Genomic DNA, 20,881 nt, shown 5'->3' on the forward strand with positions numbered 1-20,881 from the left:
TCTTCCTGAAATTCGTCTCCAATTACTGTAAAGTGTTTGGTCCCATATAGTTAGATGAATGAAGGTTGCAAATGTACATCATTCTGATGTTATGTGGATGTTTATTACCAAGAGATGATGATATCCAGTTATACCACGTGCTGACTACCACTTATCACTTTCCCTCCCAGTTTGGTGCCTTTTGATAATTATCACTTTTCCCCACAGGATTTGCATTTATTTATTATTATTTATTTATAGAATATTTAAGAATATTCCACAATACATTGTTTTGAGATGGCTGGTATAGGGGAACCAAGAATACTATTTCCTTGATTGGCTGTTATAAAATTATTTGTATCATTAAAATTCTGTTGATGGACAACATGCACACACCTTTTCCAGGTATTCAGAACCTTTTGACTGTTCCGAAACACTGCGCTAAATAGATCTCCAGGCTTGGTGCATTTATTTATTTATATACTTACTGTATATATAATATATATAAATTTATTTATTTATTTTTTATTTGCCATTTCTAGGGGGGAGCCTCATTGGCTCCATGGAGCTATCCAGGCTGATATGGATATGTATAACTTTCTGTATCAGTCAATGTGCATGGAGTTCTTGCCTACCAGGGACCACGAGCCAGAACCTGGCCCCCTCAGTGACAAGCAATGGCCTATAGAAACCCCCATGTGGTTGGGAGCATTCTATGTCTGCCATCGACTGGGTCTGGCACCCAGAAAGGTAGGCACCCCAAAAACAAACCCCTATTCTGGTGAAAAATTGCTACCAAAAGCCGAACAAGTGGACAGAACTCCCCAAATGAAAATGAGCATGATGTCATCATGCCGCTGCACCACTGTCTGTGCAAACCCCCCCCCCCCCACTCTCCCTGGGAGATGGAAGGGGAGCCCCAGACCCTCACACCGGCGATCCACCCACCAATTCTCGACTGATGTGATACTTGCAGTTCGTGTGCCTCTGGCTCCTGCTTTGGTTTCAATTTCCATATCTTGTGGCTGGTCTGTCTACAGGTGGTGTGAAAGCCAGGGATATTATTCTACGGTACTCGGGCTGCATACGCCTAGGGTTTCCTTCCTAAGGTACCCAGTTAGTACTGCCCTTGGGGCCACCTTTCACAAGTCACCTTGGGGTCTACCTCCACTGTCTTTTACAAATGCTCGGTACTTGGCCGCCCATGGAGTCAGCTGGGGTTTTGTTGCCCTTGTTTGCCTTTGGGTAGGAGATTGTTTTTGTCCTTGGTAGGGGTGCAGGGTACTGCACAGCTGGTTATCTATTTTAGCGGTCGACTTTGTTCCACCTGGGTACGTTGTCCCCTTCCAGGGTTTTTCTTTTTTTCTTTTTTTCCCTGCCAGGTGGGAGGTGGGGGTCTGTCTTTGGTTGGTTGCTCCCTCTTTATCTTTAGGGCCTTTATTTCACGGGCCTCCTCTTCTTCACTCTGTTAGGTTTTTGTCGAATTGGTTTGTTTGGGCGTGGTCAATATGACCTCGTTCCCCTGGGGGTTTCCAGCCTGTTCTGGTCCCAACATGGGACTGCGCGGACCTCCGGTTCATTCTGGAAATGTCGTGTCTGGTCCATGGGTTTTTGCCTCTTCTTCAGATGGCTTCACTGTCACAGGTCTGCCTTTGGTAGGATCCGGACACTTGGATGGTGTCCCTGGACCTCACGGACGCATCTTGGCATTTCCCGATTCATCCTCGGACTGGGACTGGCTCAGTTTTGTTGTGGGGATGTCAGGGTTACCGTTTTCTTTGTCTCCATTTAGTTTGTATCTGGCCCCTCGCGTTTTCACATGCCTTACTCGCGTCGTGGTGGCTGGCTTGCGTCTGATAGGTGTTCAGGTTCTGACTTACCTCGACGATGGGCTCTCTAATCCACGTGTCTGCTCGCCAGGGTTTTGGTTCTTTCCCAGCTCGCCGGGTTTGGGTTATTGGTGAACTGGAGGAATTCCCGTCTGGTTCCCTCTCGGGTCTGTTCTTGTGTGGGACTCTTGGACCGCTTCCTTGTCTCTTCCTTCGGCTGCTCTGCTTTGCCTCTCTTCCTGCGTTGGTCGTTCCCGAGGGGCTCGATGGTTGTGAGGGAGCCTGATCTTTGTCATGATGGTCTATCAGCTGGGTCGGGTGTGGCTTCGTCGGCTATTCAGGGTTCCGTTGGGGACGTTTTGCCTCGCAACCGCTGGGTTTGGCCTCTGAGGGCATTGTGTTAGTTGCTGTATTGCTGGCTTCCTCTTCGGGTTTCGGGGTTCAGTGCTTTGGTGCCTACCCGAGCCCTCGCTCGATGTGTTCTCGGACGCATCGGTTCTTGGCTGGGACTTTGTGATCATTGCTTACCTGGCCGGCCAGGGGCGATTGGGTCTGTCCTTCCGTTGGGCTCGCTGCACGGTGTGGGAGTTCGTGGCTGTGTGGGTGTCCCTCTGGAGGATACGGGTTGCTTGTGGATCGACGATTGAGCTCCAGTCGGACTGTACCCCGGTGGTTCCTCTCTGTACTGTGGGGGGTTCAATGCTGTCCTTGGCTTGGGACAGGTCGCTTCAGGTGACTCATCAACTGAGTTTTCCGGGTTTGGTTCTCCTGGCAGTTCACATTTCGGGGGGGGGGGGGGGGGGGACGTGAGACGCTACAATCACACCTACGCGAAGTCCACCTCCGGAGGCCCGAACGTCCGGAGGTGGACTTCGCATAGGTGTGATTGTAGCATCTCACGGTATTCGTGGGGCCCTTCCCCGATTGCGGTAGGACGCCTAACAGCTGAGTGGACAGTGCTTTGGATTCGTAGTCCTGAGATTCCGGGTTTGATTCCCGGTGGAGGCGGAGACAAATGGGCAAAATGTCTTTCACCCTGATGCCCCTGTTACCTAGCAGTAAATAGGTACCTGAGAGTTAGACAGCTGCTATGGGCTGCGTAACAAGAAAGGAGGCCTGGTCGAGGACCGGGCCGCGGGGACACTAAGCACTGAAATCATCTCAAGATGAACTGCGCAAGATGGGATTCCTGGTTCCTCTTTTTCCCGGTTGTGCTGTTGTTCTGGGTCCTGGCTCGCTTGGAGACTTCCCAGTCTGGAGGCACCCCGGCATTCCTCCCTCCCTCTCCAGTCAGCAGTGTTTTTTTGCAAGTTTTGACATCTAGCCTAAGAACTGTAAGAACTGGATTGCCAGCGCAGGGCTTTGGGGCTCCCCCTTTCCCCTCCCTGGGAAGAGGGGTTGCTCCGATAGCGATATGATGACGTCATGGTCGTTTGCTAATTTTCGTTTGGGGAGTTCGATCCTCTCGTTTGGCTTTCGGTAGCAACTTTTCACCAGAATAAGGGGTTTGTTTTGGGGCGCCTACCTTTCTGGGTGCCAGACCCAGTCGATGGCAGGCATAGAATGCTCCCAACCACATGGGGGTTTCTATAGGGCATTGCTCCTCGTGCCCCTCTGAGGGGGGCCAAGTTCTGGCTGTGGTTCCCGGTAGGCAAGAACTCCATGCACATTGACTGATGCCAAAAGTTATACATATCCATATCAGCCTGGATAGCGGTGGGGAGCCTCCAGGACTCGCCCAGAAAATGGTGTTACATTACATGCAACGCTTTTTTTTTTAGTGGTTGAGCCCAAGAGCTAACAAATAACTTTTCTAAATGCAAATGAGCAAGTTTACATAATTATTTTGTTTAAGCTATGATGTATGTAGATTTTATTAATCTTGTTAACTATAATATAAAAATTTTTGTGGTTTAATGTGTTAGCATATGTATGATATGGTACCCTAGTGCCACTACCCTTGTGGATGGTGGGCTGGCAGGCAGGCACAGGCTGTCTGGCATGTGCAAGAGAATACATTACTAGCTTTCACACTTCACCTCCCTCCTCTTGTGCACCTGATCTTCTCATCCCCTTGACCACTTCCTGGTCCCTCCAGCTGGTGGCCAGGGGCCTTTTACAGGTGGAATAACCCTCATTTTAGATATGTCATTGTTGGCTTGGCTGTTTGTCAGTCCTGCTTATTACTTATATCCTACTAGGATATGATACAAGGCGAGAGATTGATAAATGCATTGGCTCATGCATAATTACACACACTGCCTGATGTCAGAATGATTGCCTTTAACTTCAGAAAACATTGTAGAAGGACAGGGTGCAATGAAGTTTGGCTAGAAATCTACAAACTGGAGCCAGCTCATGTATTTCCCTAGGCAGCCAGTCCAGTATAGAAGCGAGAGAGCAATTAAAGCTCTGTTGTGGTGCATGCCCTACATGAGGGCATTTTATTCTCTGGCTCTTGTTTTTTGTCTCTTGTACTAAACTAGTTGTGCTTACGGTCTTGAACATTAGTGCCTATCCCTGCCTTCCTACAATTTTTTTTATGTATTTACAAATGTCCATTTTACCAGGAATATGTGTCAGTAACAACGATCGATAATTTAATGTCTTCTGCATCCCCTCCCCTTTTTTATTAGGGCTGAATTTGCCTTTATCTAGAATTCCTAAAATTGTGTTTTTGAGTTTTGTTGACATCTTAGCAGTGACTAAGTACCTGTGCTGACTTCAGCAGTCATTGTCTGTAGACAAACTCTGGTCCTAATCATTTTGAATTCTGGGAAATTTATTAGAATGTGAGGAAATACTCTGTAGGAAAATGTTAAGAATAAACCAGTGCTGTTACATAGCAATATAAGGAAGGAATGAGACATTATTCAAGGTGGTGTGTGAATCCAGTATAGAGCTTGAGTGGTGGAAGATTGTGGGTAGTTAAGACAGGTGGTATAGTAAAGAATAAATCACAATGTCGTTAGAACACACACAACTCGTCCCCCAGTTAAATGAAGGTGGCAATATTTTGGTCCATCCCTTGTATCATGTACTCGCCTAGTATTGACTGCCTTGTCATGGCTTAACATAGTGCAGGACAGTTAAAAATAGTGTCGCCTTTGTTTAGTTTAATGAGTGGTGGTTGAATTATTTCTTCCAACTACATTTGTCATATATTCTCTACTATATCGTCTTCTATTTTTTGGCCACCCATAACTCTCCACCTTGATTCATGTCTCTCCCTTTAAATTGCTATGCAACAGCCATTGTTTAATCCTTAAATTATCCCATGAAACATTTTGCAACAATATGTTCATCTCCAAGAATTCATAAACAGCCTAATCTAACTGGGAGTAACTTTGTAGGTTACTATATTTGCTGCATTCTTAAAATTGCTGATACAACAAACTATTGTAGAGGATGGGAACTCCCAATTGCTGTTCAATACAGTGATTTTGCCAAGTACAATGACTATACTTGATAGTTTAAAATTAGTACCATGCAAAATCAGAATAAGGATCATTCAAATAGTTGTATACACAATTTGAGTGATTACTTATCAGATAATTCAAAGGGTCATTGATCATTTGATCATTTGGAAGTTTTGGAGGAACACATCAAAAGCTGTCTTCTTGATTTCCAATTTTGTAGAATGTGTAATGTAATCTTAATTTTTTAAACTTTTGTTTTCGTTCTCAGCACCTTTGACATGGACGATTTTAAGAGGTTCTACTCAAATAATGATGAGGAAAAATCTGTGCCTTACTTCTGGGAGAAGTTTGATCCACAACACTACTCCATCTGGTACTGTGAATACAAGTAAGTACTGAATATAGGCACCTGTTAGTAGTGTTGTACTAAAACTGGCTGGAGCATGCATATAGCATTTACTTAAACATTTTTTACATTTGTCAACATTTTTTGGCCTTACCTTGGTAGGGTTCTGGGAGTTCTACCCCCCCAAGTTCGGTTCAGGGCCATGGTTGACTTAAGAGCTTGGTCTAACAGGCTGTTCTGCCTGGTATGATTTTCCTATTACAATATAATGGTCTTGCAATTCAGCATGAAATTCTTTCAGCCGAGTACAGATTCTACCTTTTCTAATTATTTTTGTTTGCTTTAGCTATAGTATTTATACAATAAATTAATTTTTAAATAGTCGTTTGCAAGTGTTTTTTCCTTTTGGTTTTTCCCTTTGAGTGACATTTTCATCTGACTCGGATGTTTTGTTCATAATATTAGGCCCCCTTTGCCTTTTAGTTTTCAGCCTACCCACTTTACTCTTAAAGATGTGTAGCAACCATTTCAACAAATAGAAGTATATATTGACAATAAAGAAGTATTTGTAAGTGATTTTACAGTGCAGTATTTGTAACTAACATTTACCTTAATTCAAGCTCTAGTATTTTGAATGATTTGGCAATGTCAACACAGCATGTGCTTAAATGTACCAATATAATTAATGTAGTTTGAAAAAATAACAGCATGATCTGAGCAACTAGGTAAAAATACAATTTTATTAAAATTTCAACCCTTTGACGTGTTTCCTTGCTACGGGACTTTTTAAGTAGCAATGGGTCAATCAAAGGGTAAAGAATTATCTTTCACTACGATTTGTTATCCCTTAAGTGGGCCAGCAAGTAACCATTGGAAGAGACAATTTTCTTTGCATTGTGTATAATAATTGTAAATTTCTGTTAATGTAATAAGTTGTGTGTGATTATCACAAGTCACTTGTAGAGAAGGCATGTAAGAGATAAAAGATGTATATGGGTTCGTAGGCTTTGAAAAAACACACAGGGATAATTGTGAACTTGAGAGAGATGAGCATGTATGAGTTACCAGTGTGCTGTTAAATGCTACAGAAGATAAATTTATATCATGGAGTGCGATTGATTTTTTCAATAATTTAGGTTTGTCAAGGTTATGTGATGTCATCCTTGTTATTCAATCTTTCATGGCGCACACAGATGGGTCACGATGGAAGTCAATGTAGCCGTTTCTGATATATGCACATGATTCGTTTGGTATGAGAGAAGAGTTTAAGAGTAAATGTGGGCAGAAATAGCTTTACAATGGTGCTGGGTGAAATTGTACAAAATGTGGTTAGTACAGTTGGGGCCTGTACCAGGCCGTGGCATCCAGGCCTCACGACTGAGGAGACAATGCTCAGGGGGGTTGTAGTCTTAAGGTCATGGGGTTCAATTCCCGGCCGAGGCAGAGAACAGTTTCCTTCACCCTGATGAACCTGTTCACCTATCTGTAAATAGGTACCTGGCAGTTAAGACAGCTACTACGGGCTGCTTCATGGGCATCCTTCATATGTGTGTGTGTGTGTGTGTGAGAAATATATGTAGTAGACATAATAGAGGAAAATAGATTGGTTACAGGACAGGGTCTAAGAGCTAATAGCTCAATTCTGCAGGCACAAATAGTAAATACACACTTCACATAATATGCTCCTGAAATTTATTGATTCATTGATTTTTTCTTTGGCAGATATGCAGAGGAGCTAGCCAAAATCTTCATGACATGCAATTTAATTGGTGGTAAGTGTCTTTCTGTCATTAATTACCTATCCATAACTGCAGGAAATAAGATCTGCTTTTTTTCTTTATTTTGTATGTAGTTAAATATACTGTATTCCCTATTACTCGTTCTCTCTCTCTAGGGCTTCCTGTATCCTTGATCTGCCCCAAAAAATTCATCCCTCTTATAAGGATATATCTTTCAAGAAGCCTATTTTTATCATATGTTTTGTTTAGTGAAAAAAGCTGTCATATTTGATTTTGTTTGTCACATATCTTTGGTCTCGCTTATATTTTTGCATAAATGTTTGTGCACAATTCTTATATTTAATAATTTTAAATAACCAGGAATTTTAATGCAGAACACAATTTTTCTGTAGATTTCAGAACCATATTTTTGTAATTTGTACATTTTATATTGTTAATGTCTAATTATTAACCGCATTCATTTATACCTTTTTTCAACAGGTATGTTCCAGCGTGTTGACAAACTTCGTAAAAATGCCTTTGCTTCAATGTGTGTGTTTGGCGAAGATGGAGCTAACAACATCTCTGGTATATGGGTCTGGAGAGGACAAGAACTCGCTTTCCCAGTAAGTTTGCCGTAATAGACTGTAAAAGTCAGCTTTCTTGTGTAGTTGCTGGTTTGCATTATAAGTAAATCAGGCTTTGTCAATAGTGACCGTGCCTTGTCGGGCACGTGCTTGAAAGTCGTACCCGAGAGTTCAGACTAACAAAACGCATTCTTGTTTTCTTATTCTACAGGCGACAAGACATACACCTTGGGGTACAATTTCACAACTGGGTTTTATTGAACCACATAGAATTATTTTACACCAGTTAAATATGGGGCACATGGTTACATTACAATATTGTTTAGATCAGGAAGGATACTTTTCAGCAAGCATAAGCATTAAGGGGGTGAATTGACTATTAGATCCACAGAGACTTAAGGGTGCCACATTACTCTACACTTCCTTGGTTAATGTTAAAGGTAGCATGAGTTTTAACAATACAAGATGTTAATACAGAGATGGTTATCCCAGGCTGCAAGAGGTTCAGAAACTACATTACAGGCATCATGATGATGGGAGGACCAATAGTTGTAGTAGCAGTGATATATAACCCTCGACCAAACGACAGAACACCCAGGCAAGAGTATGACAGAAACAACATGGCAGTCAACACTAATTGAGAGAGAGCAGCCACTGCTGCCTGTAGAAATACATCCCATTTATCATAGAGGACTTCAATCACAGGAGGATAGACTGGGAAAACAAGGAACTGCTCAGAGGTGAGGAAACATGGAGAGCTAAACTGTTGGAAGTGACAACAAACTTTTTAAGTCAGCATGTCAGGGGACCCACAAGGATGAGAGGCAACGATGAACCGGCGAGTCTAGACCTAGTCTTCACTCGGAATGACTCGCATAAGGGAAATTAGTTTTGAAGCCACCGTGGGAATGAGCAATCACAGTATACTGATATTTGAGTATCTGGTTGAAGAAGGGTTAATGTACCCAAGGAAGGGCCCAGAAGACAAGAGAATGGCATTCCAAAAGGGAAACTGAGGAGATGAGGAAATTCCTAACAGATATAATTTGGGAAACGGAGCTCAGAGGATAGATGCCCCAAGGCATGATGGACTACATCACACTAAAGTGTAGGGAGGCACAGACAAGTTTGTCCCAGTCCAAAAGGAAAGAAATGAAATGCAGCCAAGAAACCCATGGTTTAATCAGAGATGTAAGCTAGCAAACCAACTAAGTACAAGGGTGTGGAGAAACTGTAGAAATAATAGGACACTAGTGAGCAGAGAAAGATACCAGAGCACCAGGAATGAATACGTCAGGGTGAGAAGTGAGGCAGAAAGACGATATGAAAATGACATAGTAAGCAAGGCAAAGACTTGACCTAAATTACTGCACAGCCACATCAGGAGAAAACAGTGAAGGAACAGGTAATGAAACTGAGGATAGAGGCAGACAAATTCACTACAAATGACAAGGAAGTATGTGAGGAGTTTGATAAGAAATTCCAGGTGGTCTTCACAGTAAAGCAAGGGAAAGTCTCACAGATAGGAGAGGGAATATCTAACCAAACACCACTAGAGGAGTTTGTAAATACCAGTGGGGAGGTGAGGAAGCATCTGCTAGATTTGGAAGTGACAAAGGCTATAAGCCCAGATGGAATCTCACCTTGGAAACTGAAGGAAGGAGTAGAAGCTCTGGGCCAGCCACTCACCATGGTGTATAACAAATCACTGGTAACAGGTGACAGACAGGCACTGAACTACAGGCCAGTGTTACACTCTTGATGGAGAAGATTGTGCAAAATAAGCTAGTGGAACATCTGGAGCAGAAGAACTTTGTATCATAACATTACCATGGGTTCAGGGATGGCAGATCATGCCTCATAGGATTGATTGAATTCTATGACCAGGCAAGACAGAGAGGGCTGGGCACTGCATATTTTTGGTTTGCCAGAAAGTCTTGGACACAGTACCACATACAACTAGTGGACTGGAGACGAGATGTCCTCATCTGCACAAACTGGAGATGCAGGCAGGAGTGAAAGGGAAGTTACTTCACTGGATAAGAGAGTACCTAAGCAACAGAAGACAGTGAGTCACTGTGAGGGGTGGGGTTTCAGAGTGGAGAGGTGTCACCAGTGGAGTCCCTCAGGGATCAGTTCTTGGACCTATAATGTTCCTGATATGTAAATGATCTCCCAGAGGGAATAGATTCATTCTTTTCAATGTTTGATGATAATGCAAAAATTATGAGGAGGCTATGAGGCTACAAGATGACCTAAACAAACTGAAGGAATGGTTCAACAAATGGCTAACCAATCCAAGTAAATGAATCTAGGGGGAAGGGGAATCAGGAGGCCAGACACTGGATATTGAATGGGAGATAGTCCTTCACGAAACGGAAAGTTCTAGGAGTTGATATCACACCAAACCTGTCTCCTGAAGCCCGGCAATGAATGTGAGGCTGGATGACATCAGAACTGCCTTCAGACACCTGTGTACGGAATCTTTCAGAACCTTGTATACCACGTACGTGCGGCCCAGAGTATGCGGCCCCAGCATGGAGTTTGACCTTCTCAAGCACAAGACGAAGCTGGAAAAAGCTCAGACGTATGGCACTAAGCTAGTCCCAGAACTAAGAGGCATGAGTTACGAGGAAAGGCTGAAAGAACTGCACCTCACGTTGCTGGAAGACACAAGAGCTCGAGGAGACATGATCACCACATAAAAAAATCTCAGGGTAATTGACAGGGAGAGATGTGTAAATATAGGATTTCACCCTATTATGCTTTACCCATTCTACATTGCATGCTCTTGACTCTAATACCAATTCTCAGCTTGCTCATTGCTGTACCCATCTCATACACAACTTCAACTATTGGTCACCCCTTACAGTTCTAAAAAGAAGTGTTCAAAAGGGCTCATTTTGCCTGGTAAAATTGTAGTTCCTACGTGTCATATGATGGATCTCTTGCCTTGCATAAAAATTCCTTGCCTTTAAAATCTTTTTTGTTATAGATATAGTTTTCTATAAAGTGCAGTACCTTAACCTGTTTCAATGAATAGTTTAAGGAGAAATGGTATTAACCATTTTTAGGATAACATTTCTAGTACTACAGTTAAATTCAGACCTCTCCACTGAACATAAGTTTTGTCACCTCCAAAATTTCAAACCAGGCCTACAGACTTCCATGCCTAAAATTCTTCCATCTCCTCACAAATTTCTGATATGTTGTGGGATCTTTAAATTACATTTTGTAGATGCTCTCTACATGCTATATAAATATAATAAGGGGCCTACCAGCTGAGTGGACATAGCTTGGGATTCGTAGGCCTAAGGTTCCGGGTTCAATCCCTGGTGGAGGCAGAAACAAATGGGCAGAGTTTCTTTCACTCTGATGCACCTGTTCATCTAGCAGTAAATAGGTACCGGGAAGTTAGACAGCTGCTACGGGCTGTTTCCTGGGGGTGTGTAACGAAAAGGAGGCCTGGTCAAGGACCAGGCTCTAGAGACGCTAAGCCCACAAATCATCTCGATAACCTGTTTAGTGTGTAAGAAAAGTCTCACCCCCGCCGAATATTTATCATACAAATGGATATTCAATAGTACTGTACATTTTGTACAGTACAGTACTATTCATTCATATTTTGTGTTAACACTTTTGTGGTTCAATACTCTAAAGCCTTTAATTGAATGCTTGTAATGTATTTCAACTGTTTGATATGCACATATTTATTAATTTTCCCTTTCTTAAATATATGAAGTAGTAATTGTCGTTTCTATTATAAATTTATATAATGGGAATATTGATCTACTGTACTTGCTAATTCTTATTCTTCTGGCAGTTATGAAAAGGGGTTTTCTTTTATTCCACAGCTATGCGATGATTGGACAGTCGACTATGAATCATATGATTGGCGGAAGTTGGATCCTAATGCTGACGAGACTAAGAAGTTGGTTGACCAGTATTTCAAGTGGATTGGAGAAGACAACAAGGGTCGGAAATTTAACGATGGCAAGATATTCAAGTAATGATTTTCGTCCAAGCAATTGTTCCAAATAAATTTATATGAATCTGTGTTCTTTAATTTTGCCTAGCAATGTTTGGTATACAAATGATTTAACACTTGAATTGTGTACTGTATATATAAGGAAATATATATACTGTTGGATATAATATAAAATATATATCATTACCCTACTCACGTTAATAAAATAGGAAAACATTGGCTCAGAGAAAGTTACACAAAAGAATCGGTTAATAATCTATTGAATTTTTCATGGAGAATTACAGATAAAGTACTACTATATACCAGCAGTCATCCTCGCCACTGCTAATGTGGTAACTTCAACAGAACTTATCTGCATTCTCCCTACTGCCCTCAATTTGACTTGCATGCTTTGCTAATCTGACATCATTCCCAAATCATCTTTGTATATTTTCTAGTAAAGTTTGTGGTTATTTTCAATAGATTTTTCATTTCTATTGTACTAAGAATTTGCCACTTATACTCGACTATGGTTTTGCGGCTTTTATTTCCCATTTTGTTCCTAACCAGGACTTTCAACTTGTACCTTCCGGCTTTCCTACCCTAATTGTGGCTGCCTTCCTGCCTTCAGTGCTTTGCGAGTCCCCTAAAACGTTCCCCATTCCACTTGTTCTCTCTATCCTGTTTCCCAATTGAATTTCTTCTTACTTCTTCGCCTTGCGTCATGGACGGTTTAATGTGCTTTATGCCAGCAGCGGTTTATGTGCTAACGTCTCCTTGTTTACTGTGGGTTTAATCTCGTTTGTAGTGGCCCGAATACAATACTGGCCGTTTCTCATCTAACACACTAGAATTTTGTAGGGGTGCACAGTCATGAATTTCAGCTTAATAAGTTTCTTTTACAATGTCCCTCGATTGAATCTGATGCCTTTAACGTTGCTCGTCCTTTTGCCCTCGTACTGGTATAGTGAATAATATTTGGGACTAACAATGTTCTGCGATATAGATTTATATATATTATTTCGAATTTATTTTGTATTAATATATTACAAATCTTATATTTCTCGCTATACTGTCTCATCTATTTTCATACTTTAATCATGAATTACTTCATGCTCTTCGTCTTTCTAGAGAAGGGATCCAAGTCACTTGTCGCTGGGGTGTGTATACAGTACATTACAACTACATTGTAAAGCCATCCGCGCCAACATGGGACCTCCCTATTGGGGTCCCCATGGCCTAGGCTAACTATACTGTACTTCCCCATACATAATGCAACACAACACATCTGAGAGGTATGAGCTAAGAGAGCTGAACCTCATCCCTGGAAAACGGAAGAGTAAGGGGAGACATAACCACCTACAAAATTGATAGGGTGGACAAAGACACTCTTTAGCACAGGTGGAACACGAACAAGGGGACACAGGTGGAAACTTAGCACCCAGATGAGCCACAGAGACATTAGACATTTAACGACACAGAGACATTTTTTTTCAGTGTCAGAGTAGTTAACAAATGGAATGCATTTAGTGATGTGGTGGAGGCTGATTCCATACACTTTAAAATGTAGATTTGGTAAGAGCACAATAGGCTCAGGAATCTGTACACCAGATATGACATGATATGACAAAGACGTGACATGTCTTTGACACATATATGACAAAGAGTGCTGGGAAGACGGGAGACCACGAGCGTAGCTCTCATCCTGTAACTACACTTAGGTAATTACCAGTTTATTGACAGTTGAGAGGCGGGACCAAAGAGCCAGAGCTCGACCCCCCACAAGCACAACTAGGTAAGTACAACAGTTGTTTGTCCCAGGTACCTATTGTCAGATGTACAGAGGCATTAGGTAAACAAAAGAAAGGAGACTGCCCAAACACTTGAATCAAGCGAGTTGTCTTGTAGGGCTCGAACCCGGAACCTTGCAGTTGTGTAACTTGCTTTGCTTAATATATCATTTATATGGTTTTTCATTATTCAGTATAATTAGGAACAGTAACTTGCTTATTACTAATACTATACACGATTTCTGCGCGGGCACCTATTCAGTTTCTGGCCAGACAACAGTAGTAAGAAAGTGAAACGCAAATACTGTACTAAAACAAATATCATGAATAGTGTATCAGCGTTGGGTGGAGGGAGGGAGACCGTCAGCAGTGTTGGGTGGAGGGAGTGTCAGCAGTGTTGGGTGGGGGGAGAGTGTCAGCAGTGTTGGGTGGAGGAAGAGCGTCAGCAGGGAGGAGGGAGAGCTTCAGCAGGGTGGAGGGAAAGCGTCAGCAGGGAGGAGGGAGTGCGTCAGCAGGGAGGAGGGAGTGCGTCAGCAGGGTGGAGGGAAAGCGTCAGCAGGGAGAAGGGAAGAGGGAAAGCGTCAGCAGGGAAGAGGGAGAGCGTCAGCAGGGAGGAGGGAGAGCGTCAGCAGGGTGGAGGGAGAGCGTCAGCAGGGTGGAGGGAGAGCATCAGCAGGGAGAAGGGAAGAGGGAAAGCGTCAGCAAGGAGGAGGGAGAGTGTCAGCAGGGAGGAGGGAGAGCGTCAGCAGGGGGGAGGGAGAGCGTCAGCGGGGAGGAGGGAGAGCGTCAGCGGGGAGGAGGGAGAGCGTCAGCGGGGAGGAGGGAGAGCGTCAGCAGGGAGGAGGGAGAGCGTCAGCAGGGAGGAGGGAGAGCGTCAGCAGGGTGGAGGGAGAGCGTCAGCAGGGAGATGGGAGGAGGGAGAGCGTCAGCAGGGGGGAGGGAGAGTGTAAGCATACAGGAGGGAGAGCGTCAGCGGGGAGGAGGGAGAGCGTCAGCAGGGAGGAGGGAGAGCGTCAGCAGGGAGATGGGAGGAGGGAGAGCGTCAGCAGGGGGGAGGGAGAGTGTCAGCATGGAGGGAGCGTCAGCAGGGAGGAGGGAGAGCGTCAGCAGGGAGATGGGAGTAGGGAGAGCGTCAGCAGGGGGGAGGGAGAGCGTCAGCAGGGAGGAGGGAGAGCGTCAGCAGGGAGGAGGGAGAGCGTCAGCAGGGTGGAGGGAGAGCGTCAGCAGGGAGATGGGAGGAGGGAGAGCGTCAGCAGGGAGATGGGAGGAGGAAGAGCGTCAGCAGGGTGGAGGGAGAGCGTCAGCAGGGTGGAGGGAGAGCGTCAGCAGGGTGGAGGGAGAGCGTCAGCAGGGAGATGGGAGGAGGGAGAGCGTCAGTAGGGAGATGGGAGGAGGAAGAGCGTCAGCAGGGAGATGGGAGGAGGAAGAGCGTCAGCAGGGAGATGGGAGGAGAGAGAGCGTCAGCAGGGAGGAGGGAGAGTGTCAGCAGGGAGATGGGAGGATGGAGAGCGTCAGCAGGGAGATGGGAGGAGGGAGAGCGTCAGCAGGGTGGAGGGAGAGCGTCAGCAGGGAGATGGGAGGAGGGAGAGCGTCAGCAGGGAGATGGGAGGAGGGAGAGCGTCAGCAGGGAGGAGGGAGAGCGTCAGCAGGGTGGAGGGAGAGCGTCAGCAGGGAGATGGGAGGAGGGAGAGCGTCAGCAGGGTGGAGGGAGAGCGTCAGCAGGGTGGAGGGAGAGCGTCAGCAGGGAGATGGGAGGAGGGAGAGCGTCAGCAGGGAGATGGGAGGAGGGAGAGCGTCAGCAGGGAGATGGGAGGAGGGAGAGCGTCAGCAGGGAGATGGGAGGAGGGAGAGCGTCAGCAGGGAGATGGGAGGAGGGAGAGCGTCAGCAGGGAGATGGGAGGAGGGAGAGCGTCAGCAGGGAGGAGGGAGAGCGTCAGCAGGGAGATGGGAGGAGGGAGAGCGTCAGCAGGGAGATGGGAGGAGGGAGAGCGTCAGCAGGGGGGAGGGAGAGTGTCAGCAGACGACGCTGCCACTCAAGGACCCTAAATACAAGACACATAAGAGTACTTTTCTCTTATTACCATCAGGCTCTTATCAATACATATAATAAAACATAATATATTAACAAGAATCAGTGAACAAAATATATAGATATATATATGTATACATATATATATTTATATCTTTATATAAGTATATATATAAATCGTACAATTTACACTAATTTTTTGTGTATAAGTGGATGGAAGATAGAGATGGATATATTAGTAAATAATGTGTTGAGTGGAGAGTGGTAGATATAGTGGGGAGGGAGGCGGTCCGTGCGCACGCAGGCGCCTCATCCACCGTCACTCACACCACTCACACTCACCACTCTCAAGGTATGCCCTCACCTCCGGCCCTCACACTGCCCTCTCTCGCCCCCTCACACTGTCCTTCACACTGTCCCTCACAGTGCCCCTCACACTGTCCCTCACAGTGCCCCTCACACTGTCCCTCACAGTGCCAGGGTAGCCTCCACCTCTACCAGTGTGGCCCGTCCACGGCCTGGTCACTTGCTGTAGCCCTGAGTGGCCCGTCCACGGCCTGGTCACTTGCTGTAGCCCTGAGTGGCCCGTCCACGGCTTGGTCACTGGCTGTAGCCCTGAGTGGCCCGTCCACGGCCTGGTCACTGGCTGTAGCCCTGAGTGGCCCGTCCACGGCTTGGTCACTGGCTGTAGCCCTGAGTGGCCCGTCCACGGCCTGGTCACTTGCTGTAGCCCTGAGTGGCCCGTCCACGGCCTGGTCACTGGCTGTAGCCCTGAGTGGCCCGTCCACGGCTTGGTCACTGGCTGTAGCCCTGAGTGGCCCGTCCACGGCCTGGTCACTTGCTGTAGCCCTGAGTGGCCCGTCCACGGCTTGGTCACTGGCTGTAGCCCTGAGTGGCCCGTCCACGGCCTGGTCACTGGCTGTAGCCCTGAGTGGCCCGTCCACGGCTTGGTCACTGGCTGTAGCCCTGAGTGGCCCGTCCACGGCCTGGTCACTTGCTGTGGTCCTGAGTGGCCCGTCCACGGCCTGGTCACTTGCTGTAGCCCTGAGTGACCCGTCCACGGCCTGGTCACTGGCTGTGGTCCTGAGTGGCCCGTGCACGGCCTGGTCACATGCTGTAGTCCTGAGTGGCCCGTGCACGGCCTGGTCACTTGCTGTGGTCCTGAGTGGCCCGTCCACGGCCTGGTCACTGGCTGTAGCCCCGAGTGACCCGTCCACGGCCTGGTCACTGGCTGTAGCCCTGAGTGACCCGTCCACGGCCTGGTCACTGGCTGTAGCCCTGAGTGGCCCGTCCACGGCCTGGTCACTTGCTGTAGCCCTGAGTGACCCGTCCACGGCCTGGTCACTGGCTGTAGCCCCGAGTGACCCGTCCACAGCCTGGTCACTGGCCCTAGTCCTGAGTGACCCGTCCACGGCCTGGTCACTGGCTGTAGCCCCGAGTGACCTGTCCACGGCCTGGTCACTTGCTGTACACTAGAGGAGTCCCACCAGGTGTGGAGAAGCAGTAGTGCCTTATAGAGCCACTAGGTGTCGGATCATTTATGCACCCTCATACAGCATTAGCAAATGTGTTTAATCAAAATTCCTTTACTTTCCCCTTCATGTAATGGTACAGTAATTTGATAAAGTGCTCTGGAAAGATTCGTAGTACATGACATTGTATAAGCTACCATTAATACCATGATATACAAGTACAGTATGTTTGACAAGGATGTAGATTACTTGCACATGAATTAGTTCAGGATTAAGGCCAATTCATCACCCATCCATGACGACACATGCCAGCGTGTCACAATTTTTGGTTCCTGTAATTCTCGTCATTTTCACATACAGTATAATAATGATGCGTGGCTATGACTATAAACTCAATGGGAGCACAAAATATTTTAATATTTATTGTTAAAAGATGTCAATAAATTATAATCTGTAGCATAATGGTTATCACAGTCACTCAATCCATTTGAATACATTTCCTTATATTTGATGACTGTTCACCTGGGGTTAATGTCACTTGTCATTGAACACTTGGTCATTGATGCTGACTGGCTGAGATTAAAGCATACAGTATAGCAGTGTCCGTGGTGTAGTGGTAAGACACTCGCCTGGCGTTCCACGAGCGCTATGTCATGGGTTCGTATCCTGGCCGGGGAGGATTTACTGGGCGCAATTCCTTAACTGTAGCCTCTGTTTAACGCAACAGTAAAATGTGTACTTGGATGAAAAAACGATTCTTCGCGGCAGGGGATTGTATTCCAGGGACCTGCCCGAAACGCTACGCGTACTAGTGGCTGTACAAGAATGTAACAACTCTTGTATATATCTCAAAAAAAAAGTATTTGGTTATTTAAAAATTTATGGTATTAATTGAAAGAGCTGTTATATAATGTCACTGGAATTAAAACTATATGTATGAAATATCCACAGATAATAACAAGAGACTGCAGTGTCAAAGAGTTTAATCACAAAACCAAGTTGATGGACATACTAGTGTTAGTCCCTAAACAGTGAGACATATCGCCTATTAGTAAGAAAATTTTACAAGTGCAAATCCTTGGTGTGGGGCACAATACTGTATCCAAATACTGTATGGAGACCTTGCCATCTAAAGGACATCACTCCTTTGGAATAAGTTCAGCACCCTGACAAGTCATCCCAGAACTAAATCAACTCTTAATCAGGAATGTGTGAGGGGCTCATGACGATCAACATTACAAACTAGATGATAGGGTTGATCTCATCGGAATATATGAGATCACTGAGCAATTGGAATCCAGTATATTTGTCCAGTTCCACTTCTTTTAAGGGTCCAACATAACTCTCACAGGGAAGACAATAGCTTCTAAGTACAATAAACCATAATGTGGGACACACCAATGAGATGCTTTTAAACCTATAGGGTAAAAAAAAAACATAATCACCTACTCACTAATAGCTAAGTGTCAAAATTGTACAGTACTTCCGCTCAAAATTCAACTGAATAAATTTCTCAAGAAAAGTGGGTGAATCTGACAAACTACTGGCTCCCTATTGAGGCCAATAGGGATGAAGACCCTCAGGTAAATTATTGGCTACTGTATATTAAAACTTCTCTCATTTTCATATCATCGGCAAAACTTTTAGAATAACAAATCTGGTTTCCAGATGTTCAGGCCTGTGGATGTGTTCCAAATGCCCAAACACTAGTTTCCAAAGACATAATTTTATAATTGTATAATTATGTATAAAACATAATTTTATAATTGTATAATTATTATGGGTTGTTCTCGATTAACATACAGTACAGTACAGTATTTACAAAAGGTAGGATGCGAGTTATAAATTTGGGTAACTGATGACTGTGTAAATAACTATCAATTATATACAGTATATACAATATATGGCACAGACACAACAAAGCATCTACAATGTTCTCTAGAAAGGTGACAAGACAGGTCTCACGTAATATATACATGGAAGATACTGGAGGGCCAGTTTTTAAATTTACATAGTAAAATAACATGCTGGAACAAACGATATGGTAGGAAATGCAGAATAGAACCAGTGAGGAGTGGAGGTAACATAGGCACAATCAGAGAACACTGTATGAATATCAGTAGTCCATTTCTATTCAGTACCCTAGCAAGCATAAGAACCATTACAAGCACCTTTACTCCTTGTTGGAACAAAGGTGGACTAATTCAAGAAACTACAATGTAATTGAACATAATGCAGTGGTCATTGGCTCCTAGTGGCACCTCATATTTCTCTTCATACTCTTCATTTTGGTGAACACCAAGTCTAAGATCTTTCTCATATTAACTCCTTGATATGCTACCACAGGAAGTGTTTGTAGTGTTCACAAATCTTGTTCTCCATGTTTCATCTCCACAGCGAGGATCCTTTGTTGGCCCTATTTCTTTGTGGTTAAAAATCCACAAGTATTAGGATTTTTGTTCTGGCTTTCTTGGTCACTATTGCCACCTTTTCTATTATTTTTATTTATTTATTTTTTATGAACTCAGGACAAAGCGTTCGCAGAACGCCAGGCGAGCGTCTTACCACTACGCCACGGAGACTGCTAATCTTCAAGTATGTTCATTGCATTTATCATATTCCTTCCTTGACCTTCCTGTAGTTAATAGAAGGTTGCAAATACTGTAACACCATTCATGGTCCTCACTAGTTATCATGCCTAGTATGAAGTCCTGTTGGCTGGTTGTTACCTCTGGAATCTTCTCTCCCTGCCTCTGTCTTGCCTTACTACTTGGTATTCTCTTGGGAATACAGTATTGCATCTTCTATTACATTTGCCAGTTTTATCTCTGTAACTGTGGTATGATGCATTTTTGCAAATTTTTCCCCTTTATTTTTAGGAGGATTGATATACTGCATTAATAGGTCATTGAAGGATGAATGCTAAGGTGAAGGGTGTAACAGACCACCTAGTAATGATGCCGTAGAATCATCATGGATGTAGTTCTTCTATGGGTGAACATGACCTTCTAGGTCTCTACAGCACTGCGCTTAATTTAATATATTTTTCAGAATGCCTGCCAATAGGAGATGGTCATCAAGTTTCAGAGGTACCGGTATCCAAAACAGGTATGTTCTCAGTTCTGCAAATTATTTTTCAAATTACCAGTAGGTGGGAGGAAAACATTGGTGGATAAGTGTTAGAGGGGAGTGGTTAAACTCTTGTAATGCAGGAGCCTTAGTATTAGATTTATTCTGGGAGGAATCTCTGCTAAGCACATGAGGCCTCTGATACCCATCCATTATCTTCTGGAAGTTGGGACCAGAATCTGGTTCACTCTTCGAGGCAAAGCGATCTTGTGGATCAAAAGTTTAGTTCAGTTAATTTATTATACATCACATACCCGTCCTGAGAGTGGTAATGGAAAAGGTAACATAAGCATATAATGGACCTGAACTGATGGACCTCAGGAACTGAACCCCAAAATTCATTTAACTAAACAAGTTACAGCATTTATAAGACAGTTACATAGTTTAACATATTTCAGCAGTCTTTTTATAGCACATAATGAGCTTTGGAGATGTACCCCAAAGTTTGTAAGGCTAACATACCTGTGATCACAAAAAGGCCTAGCACAACGATCGAGAGTTTTAGTTGAATAGTGTTATGGATTTCAATCCCCATCTTGAGTGAGTAGCAGAAAGGTTTAACATAATGGTTCCAAGAACTGGATCACAACAATCATTAAGCTAAGCAATTTACATT

General features: G+C 44.3%; 3 protein-coding genes across 7 annotated transcripts in view; 2 read left to right on the forward strand and 1 right to left on the reverse strand.

Annotated features, from left to right (window-relative positions):
* eEF1gamma (elongation factor 1-gamma) overlaps positions 1-11,932 on the forward strand; it is a 30,623-nt gene extending 18,691 nt beyond the window's left edge. Inside the window, exons 7-10 of the mRNA XM_045758931.2 lie at positions 5,496-5,615; positions 7,296-7,345; positions 7,793-7,917; positions 11,733-11,932. Coding sequence (XP_045614887.1) covers positions 5,496-5,615; positions 7,296-7,345; positions 7,793-7,917; positions 11,733-11,888 — 451 coding nt within the window. The 3' untranslated portion in view covers positions 11,889-11,932. The remainder of the gene's footprint in view (positions 1-5,495; positions 5,616-7,295; positions 7,346-7,792; positions 7,918-11,732) is intronic.
* A 3,961-nt stretch (positions 11,933-15,893) lies between these two features.
* LOC123768420 (zinc finger protein on ecdysone puffs) overlaps positions 15,894-20,881 on the forward strand; it is a 42,224-nt gene continuing 37,236 nt past the window's right edge. For 2 of the 5 annotated variants that reach the window (XM_045758926.2, XM_045758929.2), the window contains exons 1-2: positions 15,894-16,016; positions 20,188-20,244. The gene's annotated coding sequence lies outside the window, so the exon portion shown is untranslated. Of the gene's footprint in view, positions 16,017-19,664; positions 19,732-20,187; positions 20,245-20,881 lie in introns of all 5 variants that reach the window. The other 3 variants (XM_069336356.1, XM_069336355.1, XM_069336354.1) reach the window with 2 other exon arrangements.
* Positions 16,159-20,800, reverse strand: LOC123768543 (polysialoglycoprotein-like). Its single transcript, XM_069336026.1, has 3 exons — positions 20,728-20,800; positions 20,282-20,471; positions 16,159-17,107 (listed from the first exon to the last, which is right to left on the reverse strand). The coding sequence occupies exons 1-3, from the start codon at positions 20,798-20,800 to the stop codon at positions 16,159-16,161; spliced, it is 1,212 nt and encodes a 403-aa protein (XP_069192127.1).

The sequence above is a fragment of the Procambarus clarkii genome, chromosome 35, assembly GCF_040958095.1.
Source record: "Procambarus clarkii isolate CNS0578487 chromosome 35, FALCON_Pclarkii_2.0, whole genome shotgun sequence".
Lineage (NCBI taxonomy): Eukaryota > Metazoa > Arthropoda > Malacostraca > Decapoda > Cambaridae > Procambarus > Procambarus clarkii.